This window comes from Eschrichtius robustus, chromosome 13 (assembly GCF_028021215.1).
Source record: "Eschrichtius robustus isolate mEscRob2 chromosome 13, mEscRob2.pri, whole genome shotgun sequence".
Classification (NCBI taxonomy): Eukaryota; Metazoa; Chordata; class Mammalia; order Artiodactyla; family Eschrichtiidae; genus Eschrichtius; species Eschrichtius robustus.
The window spans coordinates 81,192,919-81,211,099 of NC_090836.1; the positions used below are offsets into that span (position 1 = coordinate 81,192,919).

The 18,181-nt window shown below is 35.4% G+C and overlaps 1 protein-coding gene across 2 annotated transcripts in view; it reads right to left on the reverse strand.

Moving 5' to 3' along the window:
* Positions 1 to 5,543: 5,543 nt before the first annotated feature.
* The window catches only part of NTN4 (netrin 4), a 109,423-nt gene continuing 96,785 nt past the window's right edge, over positions 5,544 to 18,181 (reverse strand). For both annotated transcript variants that reach the window (XM_068561158.1, XM_068561156.1), the window contains exons 8-10: positions 15,235 to 15,303; positions 12,260 to 12,430; positions 5,544 to 6,957 (exon numbers count right to left, since the gene is read on the reverse strand). In XM_068561158.1, coding sequence (XP_068417259.1) covers positions 6,821 to 6,957; positions 12,260 to 12,430; positions 15,235 to 15,303 — 377 coding nt within the window. In that variant the 3' untranslated portion in view covers positions 5,544 to 6,820. The remainder of the gene's footprint in view (positions 6,958 to 12,259; positions 12,431 to 15,234; positions 15,304 to 18,181) is intronic.

The following is an 18,181-nucleotide window of genomic DNA, read 5'->3' on the forward strand; positions in this document are numbered from 1 at the left end:
TTATGAGGCATTGAAAGGCACAGCTGACCAAAAATATCTCCTCCACTGGCCTGCCATCAGTGCCTGAAATTCCCATGATAAGAATCACCCATTAAAAGTTTTCTGCAGACACGCATGGTTTATTTGAGTTAATAAAACATTGTGTTTGGGAAAAAGGAAAGTGGGAAAATAGGAAAGTATCTCATTAGAATGACTTATTTTATCTTATCAATCTACCAATCTCTTGGTCAAGAGTAGCATCTTGACAAGTAAGTATACTGTTTAAGGCTGGAGGGAATGTTGGGAGTTCAGAGTTTTGTGTAGCATCTTCGTGTAGACTCTGAGCAGTATGAAGCCAATAGGCACTTGGGAGGGGATTGCCCAAAATGGACCAAGGAGCTAAGATATCAAAGACAAATTTAGGCATTTCGTAATTCCGTTTCAGGCCAGGTTAAGAAGTAGGGTATATAATAGTTGGAGGAATCTCCTTTCAATTCCCTTTTTCCACCATTTTAGTTCTTGGGTAACCATAACAGGACTAATGATTCGGTTATTCATAAAATAATATGTGTGATGAAGGCCAAGTAGATTTATGACCAGAGGGAGATACATTTGTAGAAGCAGAACTAATGATAATTCTGACTTTGTTGAGACTATTCTGTAAAAGTGCCTAGAGCAGTGTTTCTCAAGTCTTTTTTATAGACCACCTGTATCTGAGTCACCACTGGTGCTTATTAAATTGTCCCTCCCGGGTCCCCACCCAGACCTTCTGAAACAGATGTTGTGAGATAGGGGCCTGGGACTCTGCACTTTAACAAACATGTCTGTTGATTTTTATGGACATTATTTGAGAATCATTGGTTTGGAGGCTTCAGTAGATCATAGGGGTTAAAAGTATGGGCTCTAAAGCTAGGTAAATCAGGGTTCAGATCTCAGCTTCGCTGCTTACTTGTTGGTGACCTTGGACAAGTAACCCTCTGGCCCTCAGTTTCTGTCTAATAACAGTACCAACTTCACAAGATTGTTAAGTGAGGTCTGAGGAGAAAAGTTGTATAAAATTTAGCACAGCATCTGGCACTTAATAAGGGCAAAAGTGATAATCATTATTAAGATGAGTCTTAGGCAATGCTTACTGGTATTAAATATTTTGATGACTATGTACCTTGTAAAAGGTAAATTTAAAATTCTATTTCAATATATGGTAAAACCAATTGGTTTCCTAATTTCCTAATTACTATCACCTGAGGTTTCTCTGTTGCTTTATCTTTTTTAGCTTTTCTGACTCCTCAAACATAGCTGATAGCAAAAGAGTTGGATGGAAAAATTTTGTAATAAATATTTGCAATGATCTCATATAAATCATGATATCTATGTGAAGTATCTATGAACATACTTCAGTCAACCAGTGGAAGAATTGGTTGACTGAGTATGTTCTACTTTAAAATATTTTGCATATTCTTACTAGAACAGATCACCTGGCTCCTGTTCCAGCTGTTGCTTTCCTTTATTCTCTTATACCTTTACCCCTTCTTTCTTGCCTCTTGCTCTCTCTCCTTGGTTGACAAGTGCCTACATTCTCTATTTTTTTCCGTTTCCTTGTGTCTTTCTGGTGTAATTCCTTCTCATTTATCTTGCAAGCAGAATTGCTCTACACAGCAAAATTTAGAGCTGAGAGAACTGATTGAAATGCTGTTGAATTGTATAGTAGCTTATTCAAGGACATTACTGATAAATGCAAAAGTGGACCTTATGCCTAAATAGATCTCAGAAAATCAGATCAAGAGGAAAAGAGCAAAGATAAAAATGGACTCTTATTATTTCATCTTAGTATAAATTATGGTAAACAGTTTTACTCTAATGGCAATGTAATAATGAGAAAGATAGTAGAAAATTATGTAATCGCAAGGTGGAACAATGGGATACATTATAATCTGGAGTATAGAGAAGGAAAACTGGGAGAAATGCTGACCTTCAGTGTTCTTCCCTCAACTATGATCTAAAAGAAACAGCCATGTGGAGTCTAAAATATGACACAAATGAACTTATCTATGAAACAGAAACAGACTCACAGACACAGAGAACAGACTTGTGGTTGCCAAGGAGGAGGGGGGGCGGGGGAGGGACGGATTGGGAGTATGGGACTAGCAGATGCAAACTATTATACATGGAATGGATAAACAACAAGGTCTTATTGTATAGCACAGGGAACTATATTCAATATCCTCTAATAAACCGTAGGGGAAAAGAATATGAAAAAGAATGTATATATATGTATAACTGAGTCACTTCGCTGTACATCAGAAACTAACACAACATTGTAAATCAACTATACTTCAATAAATAAATAAATAATAAATAAATAAATGAAATGGCCAATGGAGAAAATGGTGCAGTTGGCATCATCTCACATGAATTCCTTTCTGAATGCTAGGATCCCCTTTTAGTGGTTGAAATATGGACTCTGGGAATTAGAATGCTTGGGTTCAAACCCAGGTGTCACAATTATTAGCTGAGTGTCCTTGGACAATTTAGTCTCTCTGTGCCTCAGTTTCCTTATCTGGGAAATGGAGGTAATAATAGCATGTCCTTTACGTGTGCTTAGGGGATCAAATAAGAGTAACACATGTAAAACATTTAGAAAAGTGCCTTCTTAATTATTGATTGCTACTGATATATTATCTTTCTTATTTTTTATTCACCAAGTTGGAAATCCTTGATGGTACCCTGGCTGAGGAGGGGGTGTCCAGGGAGTCTCTGGGTGGACCATGTTGTTCACACTGTGAAAATTTGCTGACAGTGGTTATTTTTCTTTCTGGGAAGCAAGTTTCCCTGCCTGGCTGCCCATTCCCCTCTATTCAGATAAGTGCACTATGATTTGATCATCCCCAGTAAATCTTGGAGAGCTTTGGATTTCTAAGTTGACTCATTATTAATGATCACACTTTGGAACACAGCCACCCACCTGTGACTACATAGTAAGAAACTAGAGATGTGTTCAGCATTTACTAAAACTCTCTCTTAACAGAACATGCTTCTCAATTCTGGAACTATCTATTTGGCCCAGTGCATATTTCTTTCTCTCTCACTAGTATTCTGCTTTTTTGGGTCATTCACCCTGTGTGAGTTGACTAATAATAAAGCTGAGAATTTGTCATTTAAAATATTGCAGGTCTCAAACACAGTCAGTAATGCTCAAAAAGTAGAGAAATGTTTAAATACCTTTGGCGCAAGTGTAGGAAAGCAGGAACAAGGGCATCATTTTTCAAAAAGTATTCTCAGACAAATCATTCTCTGAGAGACTTTTTAAAAAAATCCATCATGCAAGGCACACACCCTTTTGCTTCTATTCCATTTTTATCATACCAATCTCCCTTGCAAACTTGAGGTTGTTCATAAATATTTTCCTTCCAAACTGTGGGAAATAAATCGTGAGTAATTTGGCTCTTTGATAAAGTTAGGTTAGGGGACTGCTTCTCATTGAAACAATGAACACAAAGGCAATTCAGTCCTGGGGCCTCTGACAAAACTCTCAACAGCCAAGGCGGTGTTCGCGCTCCTTGTTCTCAGGCATTCCAGAGGAGTGGCAAAGGGACAGCCAGCACAAGGAATTTTCAAGGGTTTTTTTCCCACCCTTCAGAGTTGATAAGTCTCTAATCATTTAGAAAGGGACTTGTTCTGCAAGAACCCAAAGTATCCCAAAGAACTATGTTTACCCGTTACAGGCCTTGCTCTCTGTTTGATACAGCCAGATGCACACTGCTTTTTGGACTCGCCATCATATCCCTACAGATTTGACCTCACTATTAAAAGATTATCCTGTGATTGAGAATTTCCATTGCATCAAATACCAAATATTGGTAACATTCCTCTATGGGGAAAGTGATGTAATAAGAAGGCATAGACTGGGTTGACCTCAGACAAATTATACACATAGGTATGTGGAGATTATGCAACTAATCTGCTGGCTAATAAAGCCCAACAATACAGAGAATAAAGCTCTGGGGGCAGAGACTTTCCCACTAGCTCGTGAAGGAAGTATTCATGTTCATCTGAAGCCATAGATGGAAGTTTTATGTGATTCTGTTGCCTTGGTACTGTGATGGTTATTTTGAAAGATGCCAAGGGTGAGAAGGTATACAGAAGTGTGGCAGAATGATGGAATGATGGAATGGGAGTGGGGTCACGGGGCGGCTTGCTCACATTTCATTTTGTTGTTTACTTTTACAAAGAGGAACATGAGGTTTCTTCTATTTTTCTTTTTCTTTCCTTTTTTTTTTCACTTTGGAAGCCAATAATGCTCATAGGAAATTAAAACTGCAGTGAAAGGGCTGCAAATGATTTGAGAATCAAAACATTAAAAAATGATTATAACAGTGACCTGTGTTTTGGAATGTTGCCAAAAAAGGTGTTGAAAGAGCACCTAGTGAAGATTCTAATCAAAAAGACTGGAAAACCATACAGGGCCCCAGCAATTTGGTAAACTAGCTAAATTAAACTTTCAGTTATGATTTTGCTTGACCATACTTTAAAAACAGTTGATTAAATTTTAAGTGTTTAAAAAATAAATTACAAAAGCAGTACGTGACCAATGAAAGAAAGTCAAGCAATGCAGACATATGCAAAATAAAAGGTGAGAATTCTCTTTCCCCTGCAGGGGTAAATACTACTATAATCTATCTCTCAGAACTTTTGAGATGCTATATATATTATAAATGTGTTTTGGGGGTGGGAGCTAATACTATAAGTATTGTTCTGTCATTTTCTTTCACTGAATAATATATTGTGGGCATCTTTCTACTCTTTTAAAAAATAGATATTATTTATATTCTTCTTTTTAATGTGTAATAGCTATTTTATATAAAGTGAAATGGAAAAGAAGGCAACCTGGCAATTTTGAAACTTAAGGAAATCCTATATCTGACATATTCAAAATATTTTTCTTGGTATGATGTACTTACCACCATGTTTTATAAGTTGCTTGTAAATGATGTCTAGTAGATAGCATTCCATCTATCAGGATAAGATAGGAATAGGTAAGAAACTAAGAGATATGCTACAGGTTATAAAAGCAGACTTCATAAGAGTATGTATAGTATAATTCCAATTCTATAAGAGGTATGTATATGCATAGAAAGTAGTCTAGCAGCATCTACACTAAACTGCTAACAGCTATTATCACGATTGTTGGAATATAGGCATTTTTTTTTTCTCATTATGGTCTTCTGTATTTTCAACAGTGAACTTTTATTACTTTTTAAATTAGTTAAAAAGTAAATGTAATATAAAAAAATGCAATGCATCTGATGAAAAAGTTCACGTCCAACAGCTACAGAAAGTAAACCCATCTGAATTAGCTTCCACTCCATCCCCAAACCCCAGAATATAAGAGTAGAAATACCAGGTCCTTATTTGATTTTCTTAATTTAAGGAATTATATTTGAGTTCCCTCATTAAGAGAAGGTAATCTTTAGCATCAGTGAAAGAGTTGATCAGGAAATGAGGCAAAAATCAGGAGATCATATTCCTTTATTACATATATGAAATACAAAAAATTAACAGAGCAATATATATATATTTTTTGCAAGTCCACAGGACCTCAGGAAAAATATGTTCTGTATGTGAAGTTAATCTTATGGCACTGTGGTTCACGTTTTATATATTCAAGTACAGAAGAAACGATATGTATAGTGGTTATGCATGAGTACAGAAGAGAAATAATAATGAAAAACTGTAATTTGGTGAACTATCACATACATTGAGTCAAAAAATGAGTGAATAGAATGACCATATACTGTTAATAAAGACAAGGAGGAAACTGTTTCCATATTCAGGTTTAAATACTAAACACAAAAATAAAACAAATTGTGTCTACAATAATTTGTGAAGTGTATACAAGTGCATTGCAAATAAATGGGCTTTTTAAAATTTAAAGTCCATTTCCTCTTTATCGAAGCATTTTCTACACTTATGACTCCTTTCTCTTATTTTAGAGTCTCTTCTTGTTCAGTTTTTTTAAAAGTTTCAAAAAAAAAAAAAAAAAAAAAAAAGTTTCATCATGGCCGGTATCTGTGGAATCTAACCTCTATCCCAAAGCTGAGACTTCATGCAAACATATTCTCCTTTCAGGTTGCATCTTCACATAGTTACTCTCAAGTGTTCAAGTTTAAAGAGTACAACTTCCATTATGTGGTCACTTTTTTTCCACGCGTAGTGATAGTGCTTCTGTTTCAGCAGGTTTTCTTACATGCCCTTTTCTTTTTTTTTTTTTTTTTCTGTCAATGGCAGTCTCCAAACTTTCACAACACAAGTGGTAGGTAGTAAAGTGCTTTATACAATGAAATACTATATACATGTGGAGAGGTTCCATTTAACACCCCACAGACCAAAGTTCACACACATCACGCAAGAGAAGGCTCTTTTAAAGAAACACCTTTTCTGATACTAGGGTTGGGGATTCCTTAAAATCTCATTAATTACTTCAAGTAGCACAAATGTAAGTAACATATCTGAAGATGGGAGGAGTCCTTGTTAGGTGCATTGCCCTTAATGGATTACTGCTAAATATCTTACTGCTATTAAAATATTCTTAATAGTTATGAATTTCAGAATCAGTCCCATAGAAAATAGGTATCGGTATTGGATTTTTCATTCCACTTTATGAAACAAACTGTATTTAAACATGGGCCCAAAAGAGATGGGGTAGACAAGGGCCATGCATTGGAACATTTCTATGTATTTTGGCACTAAAAAAAAATTCCCGTTTCATCTTTGAGGTCTCCTTTCCATTATGTTTGTGTTTTGTACATAGAGAATTGCCATTATGTGCTATACACCTTTTCTGCTACTTGCACTCTCTTTTCAAAATATCCATGACTTTTCTTCCAAGAGACGGTTTCCAGTGCTGGACAAAACTTTTCATATTCACGACTAGTTTGCCTGTTCTTACATCCTCATGTCCTGCTACAAGGTACTCCAAACCTGAAAGAGAACAAAATTAGGGACTATGTAGTATCATAGTTTATTGAAGGGAGAGATGTGACTTTAGCAGTTTCATATATACATGGTTCACGGTTTTATAAATTCATAGTTGAAATAGGGAGTCATAGGCAATAATAGCTGACACTTAGTAAATATTTATTATGCGCTAAGTGCTTTAAATGTATTATCTCATTTAATCTTGAAAATAACCCTATGAAGTAGGTATTACCTTTCTTCTTTCCTTGTTTTACAAATGAGGAAACGAGGCTTGGCAAGATTGAGAAACAGTGTTTCCCAGTAAGCAGTGCACCCTGACTCAAGCTCAGGCCTGTCTGATTGTTGAACTTTTACTCTTTCCCTCTATGGTGAAGAAGTGAGGATTCTGTGGGTACTTAACATGCTGCTACAGTTCAATATTTCTTGGAGACTCACTATGTATGGTAGTGTATATTAAGGAGGATTTTATAAAAGTGAAACAATCATTTGGGAAAACGTATTGGAAGAGAGCTATGGATTATACAAAATAACACATGTCTCCTATATAAAGTCGATGTGTTTTTGGAATATAGAATGTTTGTTTGTCATACTTAAAAAAAAGATGCGACTTGACTAGTGCTGACTTTATAATTCAAAATTCTTTTCAGGCTTCAAGTAAAAATTTTGGCTAACAAACATAAAAATCCAAAAGGACAATCTCATTATCTATACATTAATAAAAAGAAATGTGATAATCTCCCTCAGTACATGTCTGTAGTAATATCAATATTAGTATTTTGAAACAATTTTCTTTAAAATTATAGGGTAGAGCAAATAAGTAATTACATTTATAAAATAAAACTTTCCCATATAAGATAAAGAGACATATACTTTAAAACTCAAGTTAAGGGAAAACATGAGATGTTAAAATTCAATTGAAAATATCAATTTAAACTCATGGTTTAATATATACAGTCTTGTTCATGCACTAAAATGGCTTTAAAAATGTCATTCCAGTGGTAATGAACACCTGTAACAAACATAATGTCTCTAATAACAGGTCTCACTAAAGACAAAACAAAACTAAACAAGGCTTCTTGAAGAAATGCTTTTTTTAGGTCCAGGGCAGGAAGATACAAGGTAAGCATGGGATTTCTTATTGTGCTAAAAAAAGCAAGGAAGCTTTCAAAGGTTAATGGGAATCATTTAAAAAGGATACAGGAACCAGCAAGGGAGGGTTATAACTCGCCAAAGTTGTGATAATTTGAGCACCAAGAATGTAATAATTGTGTGTGTGTTAACATACTGAATCAACAAAAATCCATAATTCCAAAGTGATACTCAAAAAAGAGAAATCCAGAGAAAAATTAACTTGTCATCTTGAGACAGTTGTTAAAACCATTCCTTACTTTGGAAATTGGAAATTAAAGGAAAGAATTTAGCATTTATCCTGCTTTTATAATAGGAACTATATTTCATGGTAACCTAATAGCCCAGCTTGGGAGAGAAAGTCCTCTTACAGAATAATGTTAATTGATAAATGAAGGGAATTAGGTGAAATTAGAAAAACATCATTTCTCAAATTCTAATGAAATTATTCATTGAGGAAGGGATTGCCAATTGGTGATAAAATCATTAAATTGAATAGTTAATGGGGAACTGGATGTTTGCTTAGTGACTAAGTAACTCATACTCATTGTTTTCTAGTCTCAAAAGGGAACCCAATGGAGAGATCAGACTGTAATCACTCCAACCCCAGAGTCAAGTTTAGCAACCCTGACGGTGGGTCATCCAGGTACTATATATCTTGTGATGTGATTTAACATGAAGCACACAACAATATCTATGATGAATTCTAGACAAAATGTTTATCTTGAGTCTATCAAGCTTTTCTTTATGATTACAAGAAATATAGGAAGTAGAGAGACAAGCTAAATGACACCACAAAGAACCAACCAGACAAATATAGAAGGCAGGATAATCTACAGGACACCTGGCCTGGTTTCTTCAACAATAATAATTTCTTCAGTACTAAAAAGAAACTCTGCATGAGTAAAAGATACTTGAGGGACTTAAAAACTAGATGCAATGTGTGATTCTGGATTGAATACTGGCAAGGACAAACCACGTCTAAAGAACATTTCGGGATCAATTGGGAAATTGGAATATGATCTGAGTATTAGAGTATATGAAAATTAAAACTGAAGGTAAAGATAATAACTGAATAAAGTAGGTTGCAGAATGAAGCATATACTTATGATTTCATTTTTGTTAAAATATATACATATATATATGTAAGATGGATTATAAGGTATTTAAATTCTTTAAAGGGTAACCTTAGCTTCTTCATGAAAAAGAATCCCAATATTTAATTAACAGACTAGTTAAAACATAATCGTCTTGATATTGTTTGTATCATCTCTAAAATAATAAAATCCTCATTTAAAAATACGATAAACAATTTTTAGGAAACTTTCAGTGTTAAGTCTAGTATTTTATTTTATTTTTAAAATTATTATTATTATTATTTTTTATAAGGAAGTTTTTAAAATTATTATTTATTTATTTATTTATGGCTGTGTTGGGTCTTCGTTTCTGTGCGAGGGCTCTCTCCAGTCGCGGCAAGCGGGGGCCACTCTTCGTCGCGGTGCGCGGGCCTCTCACTGTCGCGGCCTCTCTTGTTGCGGGGCACAGGCTCCAGACGCGCAGGCTCAGTAGTCGTGGCTCACGGGCCCAGCTGCTCCGCGGCACGTGGGACCTTCCCAGACCAGGGCTCGAACCCGTGTCCCCTGCATTGGCAGGCAGATTCCCAACCACTGTGCCAGCAGGGAAGCCCTAAGTCTAGTATTTTAAATGAATTTACTTTGAAACTATAAATAGAACAAATATTATAGGAGTTTGCCATTACTTTGAAGTATAAATATCAATTAAACTAATAAAAATGATGCTGAATAAATCCATAAATTATGGAGCAGCATCATGCCAAAAGTTAGCATGGAAAACAATGTTACCTGTTGTATTACTTATTAGCATTTACATTTTATTTTCCTATCTCTATGCTTTTGACATTTACCTTGCCATAAGTTTTTATTTATTTATTTATTTTTATTGTTTGGCTGCGTTGGGTCATTGTTGCTGCACGTGGGCTTTCTCTAGTTGCGGTGAGCGGGGGCTACTCTTCATCGCGGTGCGCGGGCTCCTCATGTGGTGGCTTCTCTTTGTTGCGGAGCACAGGCTCTAGGCACACGGGCTGCAGTAGTTGTGCCACGCAGGCTCAGTAGTTGTGGCTCACGGGCTCTAGAGCACAGGCTCAGTAGTTGTGGCACATGGGCTTAGTTGCTCTGCGGTATGTGGGATCTTCCTGGCCTAGGGCTCAGACCTGTGTCCCCTGCATTGGCAGGCGGATTCTTAACCACTGCGCCACCAGGGAAGTCCCAACCTTGCTATAAGTTTGAGGGCGCCAAGTTTACTTTGTAACCATAGAGAAAGAAAATATAATACTTTACTGCTAGTCTTGGTATTCTAAAATATATGATTGATGAATGAGTAAATGTATGTATGTATGAATGGAGGAATGAATGAATTTGCAGGGATGCCAATTAGATTACTCCTTTTCAAAAGTAGCAAAGGAAATGTTGGCGTGTAAAGTTTCACAGTTTTCTTATCAGTTTTCTTTGGCCTTAGCTATTGAACTTGTAAAATGGAAAAACAAAGTGAAATGAAAGAGTGTCTGGTTTTGCTTTGGCAGGTTCTAGTCTTTTCATCAAAGTGAATAAACATGTTTTCAAGAATTCTTTGAATAATTGTGCTTATGTTTTCAATTGTGATGAACTCAGTTGATTCTTTTACTCTATTTGGCAGAAATCTGATTAGGAAGTATAGTTCACTTCCTGGAGGGTGGCTCAGATTGTCAAAGCTTTTGTTTATAATGTCTTACTAAAAAACTGAGTGGATTTCTTTCTTTCTTTCTTTTTTTTTTTTTTTTTTTTTTTTGCCAAGATAGTAGAAAGTGCTTATAGAAAGAGCCCCGGGAAACAGAACTTAAATTGATGACTCCTAGTCTCCGGTATTCAAAATCCAAGATTCTGATTAATTCATTTGTTCTTTGTAAACATATTTATTTTAAAATGTCTTTAAATTTTTCCTTACTAAAATTTAGATTAATTTAAATGAAATATGAAGAGGTATAAAAGGGTGTGAGAGATTAGTCAATAGTCAAAAGTCGAGAGTTTTATATCACTGTGTAGATCGTTTAGGTTGCGGGGAGTATTTTATTGATAGTTTTTCCTCTCTCTTTCTCTTTCTCTCACTCAGTTATCTATTTCTCTCAAATTTATTAACCAAAGACCATAAATGACTTCTTAACATAACTGTGGTTTCCTGGACTTAAATTTGAAAAGAATTAGATCCAGAACACAAATTACACACGTGTTTCAGCAGTGCCATTAAGACACAGCTGGCAACTTCGTAAACAGGGAAATACAGAAGATTAAAAAATATATTATTTGTTTTACTAGAACTTACTCTGTGGGTACTTTGTTACTATTATTTGGGTACTAATGGTAGGCCCTGGAGATAGTATGGTCAAAAATCTAAATCCCATCCTCAAATTTAATGAGGGAGACAGAAATAAGCAGCTTATGACACAGTATGAGGAGTGTACTTGTAGAGTGAACAGGTATGAATCCCATGCTTACTTGCTTGCCTCTATGTCTGCCACAATGTTTTAACGTGCAAATTTCCCTCCACTGCAAGTTCCTCTAAGATTCTGTAGTTTTGTTGTTGTTTGTTTATTTTTGCTGTTTCTAATTGGAAACCAAAATGATCATTTAATGAAAAAGAAGATGATGAGAACTTGAGAGTTGTTTTCTATCCAGGAGAAACAGATGCTTCTCATGCAACAGTAAAAATGAATTCGATATTATTTGCACAGATGGAATTTTGCATTTGAACTCCCTTTTGGGAGCAAGCTCTAACCAGGGCATCATAATAGGACCTAGCTTTCCAATACAGTATTATTGGCAGATAAATTCATGAAAGTGCTTTCCTTGCTACTGACACCTGGAACCAATCTGAGACTTCTCTTTCAGGACAGAAAATATTATATTGCTGGATTTTAAAATATTTTACTTTTATAGAGCATGTGAAAGAGAAAAAATTTTTGATGTCAGTTCAAAGAATTCCATTTGGATTTTCCCTAGATCAGACGGTGAAAAGGAGAGATACTCTTGCTGAGTTTATTTAGGTTGTGGTTCAGAGAATGTAGGACAAGCAGCAAATCAGCAGAAACACGGTAGGTAACAAGCTGGAAGAGACTAATGCTCACCAGGGTTGAGGATTGGACAAGTGCAGCCTCTGTTAGTCCATGATTCTGGATATAATGTTCGTTTTCCTCGTAAAATTTTCAATTTGGTGGATTTTAAGACTTTTTTAATCTTCACATTGACCTCAGCATGAGATCCTTTATCATGAGCTGATAAAATCTTTATTTTTAGCACTGTAACAACACAATTCCAAAAGTCAAAATGCATAGAATTTCATACTATCCTTTGAACTTTGAACAACTTAAATATGCATTTCAGAGTATAATGGAAAAGTGAACCAATGATGATAATGTGGAAATTTGCTTTAAAAATCATTAGGGATTAAGAGGTACAAACTACTATGTATAAAATAGCTAAGCTACAAGAATATATTGTATTGTACAACACAGGGAGTATAGCCAATATTTTATAATAACTGTAAATGGAATATAACCTTTAAAAATTGTGAATCGTTAGTTGTACACCTGAAACATATACTATTGTACATTAACTGTATACACCTCAATAAAAAGAAAGAAAATCATTGGGCTCATTGATTTTGCACTGACTTCATCTCATTTATCTATATTAACTATCCTCTTCTTTCTTAACATTTTTCAACTGCTACTTCTGTCCATATCACTATGCTAAGAGAATATCAGCCATTTGCCTACTGCAAATAAATCTTAAACACATTCAGCTATCAAATCTAAATAGAAAAAAGATGCACAGGAAGTAGAATTGTTATCCTGGTTTTTATTTAGATTCTGACTATATTATACTCTTATAGCTAGCTTTGTGTAATGTTATGACAAAAAGCAAAATGTTACTGCCAGGACATATTTTATGTATTCTAAAGAGATTAAATAATATTATTGATTACTTAATTTTCTTCCCTGGTGTAAAATGCAAGCTGACTGGGATTAGGAAGCTGTCCTACGTGATGGCAGAGCTCCAGTTTTCGATATGACTCCTGATTCTATTATGTTCTTCCATCTATGAAATGGATGTGGATAGGGATCAAGTAATGGGATAAATTGGGGTGGGGAAAAACATAGACCTAAGGAACACTGAATGCAATGTTCTGTATTTTTAGGAGAGTTCTTACTGGCTCATCTATATCTTGGAAGATGATGGAAGATTGTGTGTAATAAAAGAACCCTATCTTGGCTGGTACCATATCCTGAGAATATGGCTGTCAGACGGCCATGTTTTCTTTATAGATTCACCAAATTCACCAAATTATAGATTCACCAAATTTTAGACGTCTAAGGGCTCTTAAGAGCTCATCTAGTCTTGTTTTATGTATGAGGAAGCAAGTTTTAAGTAATTAAGTAAACTGCTCAAATGTGTATGACTGATTGATTAGAGGTAGACTTTGGACTAGAACCCTGGTAAGATAAATGCATGAAGGGTACATATTGTAGTAGCCCCTCGCACATGGCCAATGCTCAATAAATGTTCACTATTATTTTTCTACTAGACTGGAAGCTCAAAGAGAGCAGGAACCTTATCGACTCACTGTTATAACTCAATAAATATTTGCTAAAAGAATAAACAAAATGAATCGAGTATTTTTTCTATTAAGTCAGAGAATGGGGAGGGGGAGACCATTTTTCCCCAAGTCTTTAGTTATATTGCACTTAATAAGACCAAGATACTTTATGACATCATTAAAAGCATTCAAGTTCTCTTAAGCAGAAAATAATACAGTTGTATTAAAAGATACCAATGTGGTTATTTGTAAATTCAGTCATAGAGCTACTGAATCTATGTGACAATGAAAACCAGTTGATATTTCTATTGAACTGAATGACTTTGGACTAAATTGTCATGTTTTTTTGCTTTTAATAGTAAATACCTTTCCCTCTAAACTGACTTTTCTTTACTGGGCACTATGCATTTCAAAAGTTTGCTTCTATTATTTAACTAAGTTGGCAGGTGAAAGGAGGGAAATATGCACATAATTTTAGATAAGATCTTTGAGGTTTTTAACATTTATGTTTTTATCTTTTATGAGATTAAATACAATGTTATCAAGAACCTAAACGTTTTGTTTCAGAAATCATGACTTAAAACTTTCTCTTCATTGTAATGCATAAATAATAAATAATGCTGTATACATTATGGAATAATAAAAAGATTCAGACACTAGTCAATGATATGTTGGCAAGATAAGGCATCTTTAATACACTTAATAATAAACATAAAGCCATTTAGAATTTGAAGATAGTAACAGTTTTTACTTAGGGCAATGGCATTTTCCTTTGTCCATACACTGTATTTTCCTGGCATTTGAAAGGTAGAGGAGTCTAGAGTATACAGAGAGGGCAGGGAAGAGACTCAGGCAGAGAGCTCGTCTCAAGGCCTCCCCACTATATTTCCCCTTCCTCCTCCCTAACACTGACTGGGCATCTAGTATGTGCAAGGTAATGTGCTGTGTGCTTTTCAAAAATCTCATTTCATGGGGAAGGTGGCGTCATCCCTATTTTACAGATGAGGAAGTCTGGAGACGTTAAGTTACCCACCCAATAAACCACAAATAAAACCCATGTAGGTCTGAGCCCAAAGCCTGAGCTTTTAATCACTGTGAAATATACTGCTTTAAACTGATTTCTGCCTAGTAGTACTACAGGATAAACTGGCTGAGAAATCATTTAAGTGGCTAGAGGCTTCCCTTTTAGATTACTAATACAAGAAGCATTTATAAGAAAGGATTACGTGTCATGATTTTTTTCTTTTTCTCGTTTGCCTCTTTTCCACATAGCAGGATAACCCTCCTTTTGCTCTAAAAGCCTCCTGCACTCACCATTACATTCAACACCATCTCTATTAGGAAAATCTAGGTCAAGGCCAGACTACTATGTTTACTATTATTATATAAGACTAGTGCTTTGATTTACTGTGAATGTCATAAACCAGGCCGCCCATTTCCTTAAAAACTCTTCGTACTTAGTTTGAATAGATCCTTAGAAGCATTCAAGCACTTCAAACTCACCGTATGAATATTTCATTCCACAGAATGCCTTGGAGTTTCTTAACACCTGTTCCTTACACTCACATTTACCTACAGAAAGTAAATGAAAATGGTGTTAGTTATTTAGAAAAAAAGTAAAAAAAAACAAAACAAAAAACAATCGCAAGTAAATCCAAGTGGCATAACTCTTTAAGGCTTGAGTGATTCATACAATATAATCCATAAGAAACCATGAAAAGTCACTCAAAAGAAATAGAGTCATTTTTTGAATTAGTTATCATCCAATAAAGTATTGACCTAAGAGAAATATAGAAATGTAGAAACAATGATATATTTTAATACTTGTAATTGATGTTATGCTAAATATAGTCTGGATTAATATTCCATGCTAATGGAACGGAACAACTGAATGGTTAACCTATAGGAAAGACAACTGTTTTCTTACAATTAATGTTCACCACAGTAAAAATGAAATCAAATCAAATCATTGAGAAATCCTTTGAAGGTAATGCTATCCACTTTTTAAAATATTTATTAAGCACCTATCATGTGCAGGACATGATGCTACATACTTCAGAGTATATAGAGATGAGCAAGATACAATTCTTGCCTTAAGGCTTATAATTCAGTAAGGTGAATAAAGTAAGTGTGTAAACAGTAATAAGTGTTCTAGGTCAGGTACAGTATGCTTGGATGGGAAGGCCACATGTTTGGGAAGATGGAAAAAGGCTTCGTGGCTGAAGAACGATTTAAAGTGGACTTTGAAGAATAACTAGGTTATTTTCTCCCAACAGTTAAAATTGTGTATTACAATTATTATGTATGAAAGATTTGCCAGAAGAAATCTTCGGAAGACTTTCAAAATGCCTTTGTACATAGTCTATAATAGCATTCTTATACTTATTTATGTACCTGTTCCCTCTCTAGACTGTGATCCTTGAGGACGATGGTTATGTCTTATTATTCATCTTTATATTCTTAAAGCCCAGAATGGATAGGATTTTCATTCTTTTTTTTTTTTTTTGGCCATGCCGCTCAGCTTGTGGGATTTTAGTTCCCCGGCCAGGGATCAAACGCGGGCCCTCGGCAGTGAGAGCAGAGTCCTAACCACTGGACCACCAGGAAATTCCCCAGGATTTTCATTCTTACTGATTTAACAATTAGATATAATTCTACCTCTTCCCTAACCCCTCCCCTCCTACCCTCACACATTGCATTTTATAGGCACTGAGTGGCATAACAGCAGGTAACATTTGCTGGGGAGCACTTACTACATGCCAGACACTATTTTAAGTCTTTTACATTTATTTACTCATCTAAGATTCTAACAAATAGAAATTTGACAGGAATACAGAGATAAAAGGATGAGCAAAGAAATGTAAGAGAGAAAGGGGAGAGAGTGTTCATGGAAGAACCAGTTGTTCTGTTTATCCTGGGTACAGATTGAGTTGAGAATAATAGAAGGTATCATGGAGGACCTTGATTGATATGCAGTTAGGGCCTGAATTTAATTTGTTAGATAAAGGGGAATTTTCAAAGCTATCAGCTTAAAGAAGTTACATGAATTTAAAAATATCTATATGAAAAGTAATCTGGCATTACCGTATCAAAACTATTGGAATGGAGAAAAAATGAAGACAGGGACCAGTTAGAAACTAGTGAAATTGGTAACACACAACAGTAACTAAATTGAGTACCAACTATAAGCCATAAAGTTTATAAGGAATTTTATCCATATGATCTTATTTAATATTTACAATAAGGTTATGAGAGAGGTACTATTAACAAATGAAAAAAGAAAGGCTCAGAGAGGTTAATTAGCTTGTTCAAGGCAGCGTATAGCTAACAAGTAGAAAAGCCAGATTTTAAGCCTGGGTTGGGGAGAATCTGAAGCCCCCGATCTTTCCATTGTACTGTCTTTCTAAGGCAGATGGGATGTGGGTCTGAGAGGTGGCCATGGGTGTAGATAGGAAGAAATATCAAGGGATGCTGCAGAGTTAGGATCTACAGGTGTACAAATCCTGTCACTGGATTGGATGAGGACAAGCATCCAATTTTATGAGGAAACATAAAAACGTACTTGAAATTTTCAGCCAAGGTGACAGAGAGGATTGTAGTTTCACTAACATAAATAGGGAAGTTAGGAGAAGGAGAGCATTTTAGGAGTGTATTAAGTTTTTTTTTTTTTTTTTTGTAGTAATCAATAGTCTAATTTAATTATTGAAAGTTTATTGAGTAGCTCATAGAAAGGAGAAAAAGCCGAAGAACCAGAACTCTGAAAGGACAAGAAACAAGAGAGCTCCAGAGATCTATTGGGCAGTCTCTTTGATGACTTTGCCATTGGAATCATGAACTCTAATCATTTTCAGAATTTGTCACTTTCAGCTCAAGATTTAAATTCTAGGGACAGAACATCTGATTGGCCTCTCTAAAACTGTATTAAATGGCGGAAGAGTGGTTCCCCAAAGAAAAACTGGGTTGAGCTACCACAGAAATAGCAAGAAAGAAGGGGAAATGGATCTGGTCAGGCAAAAAACAACAGAGGTCTAGTACGAGGAGAATATAATGAATTAGAGATGCTGACAGACATACAAGTGGAAATGAGAGTGTGATTCTGGTGAGATTGGGTAGGTAGATATGGAAAATGGAAAATATTGACATATTGGCTCTAGCTAAAGTTTCTTGAGAAACCAGAACGAGATCTGCATGTAGAAAATCACAGTGGAATTAAATAGTGGGAAAGATAAAGATGCTTAAAATGAGCTGTTGTGATTTGTTAAATAATATTGCTTATCATCTAAACAAAGCAGAGGATTGCTCATTCAGAAATTGTAGCAACCTGAGTGGACAGCCCACGGCCTTTGATGATTCCACCAAAGCAAGAGAGTATGGTAACTACCATGCATATCTTACTCCTCAACATAATGCTCTTCTCTTTAGTCCTTGAGCCTATAAGAACATGAGTAGG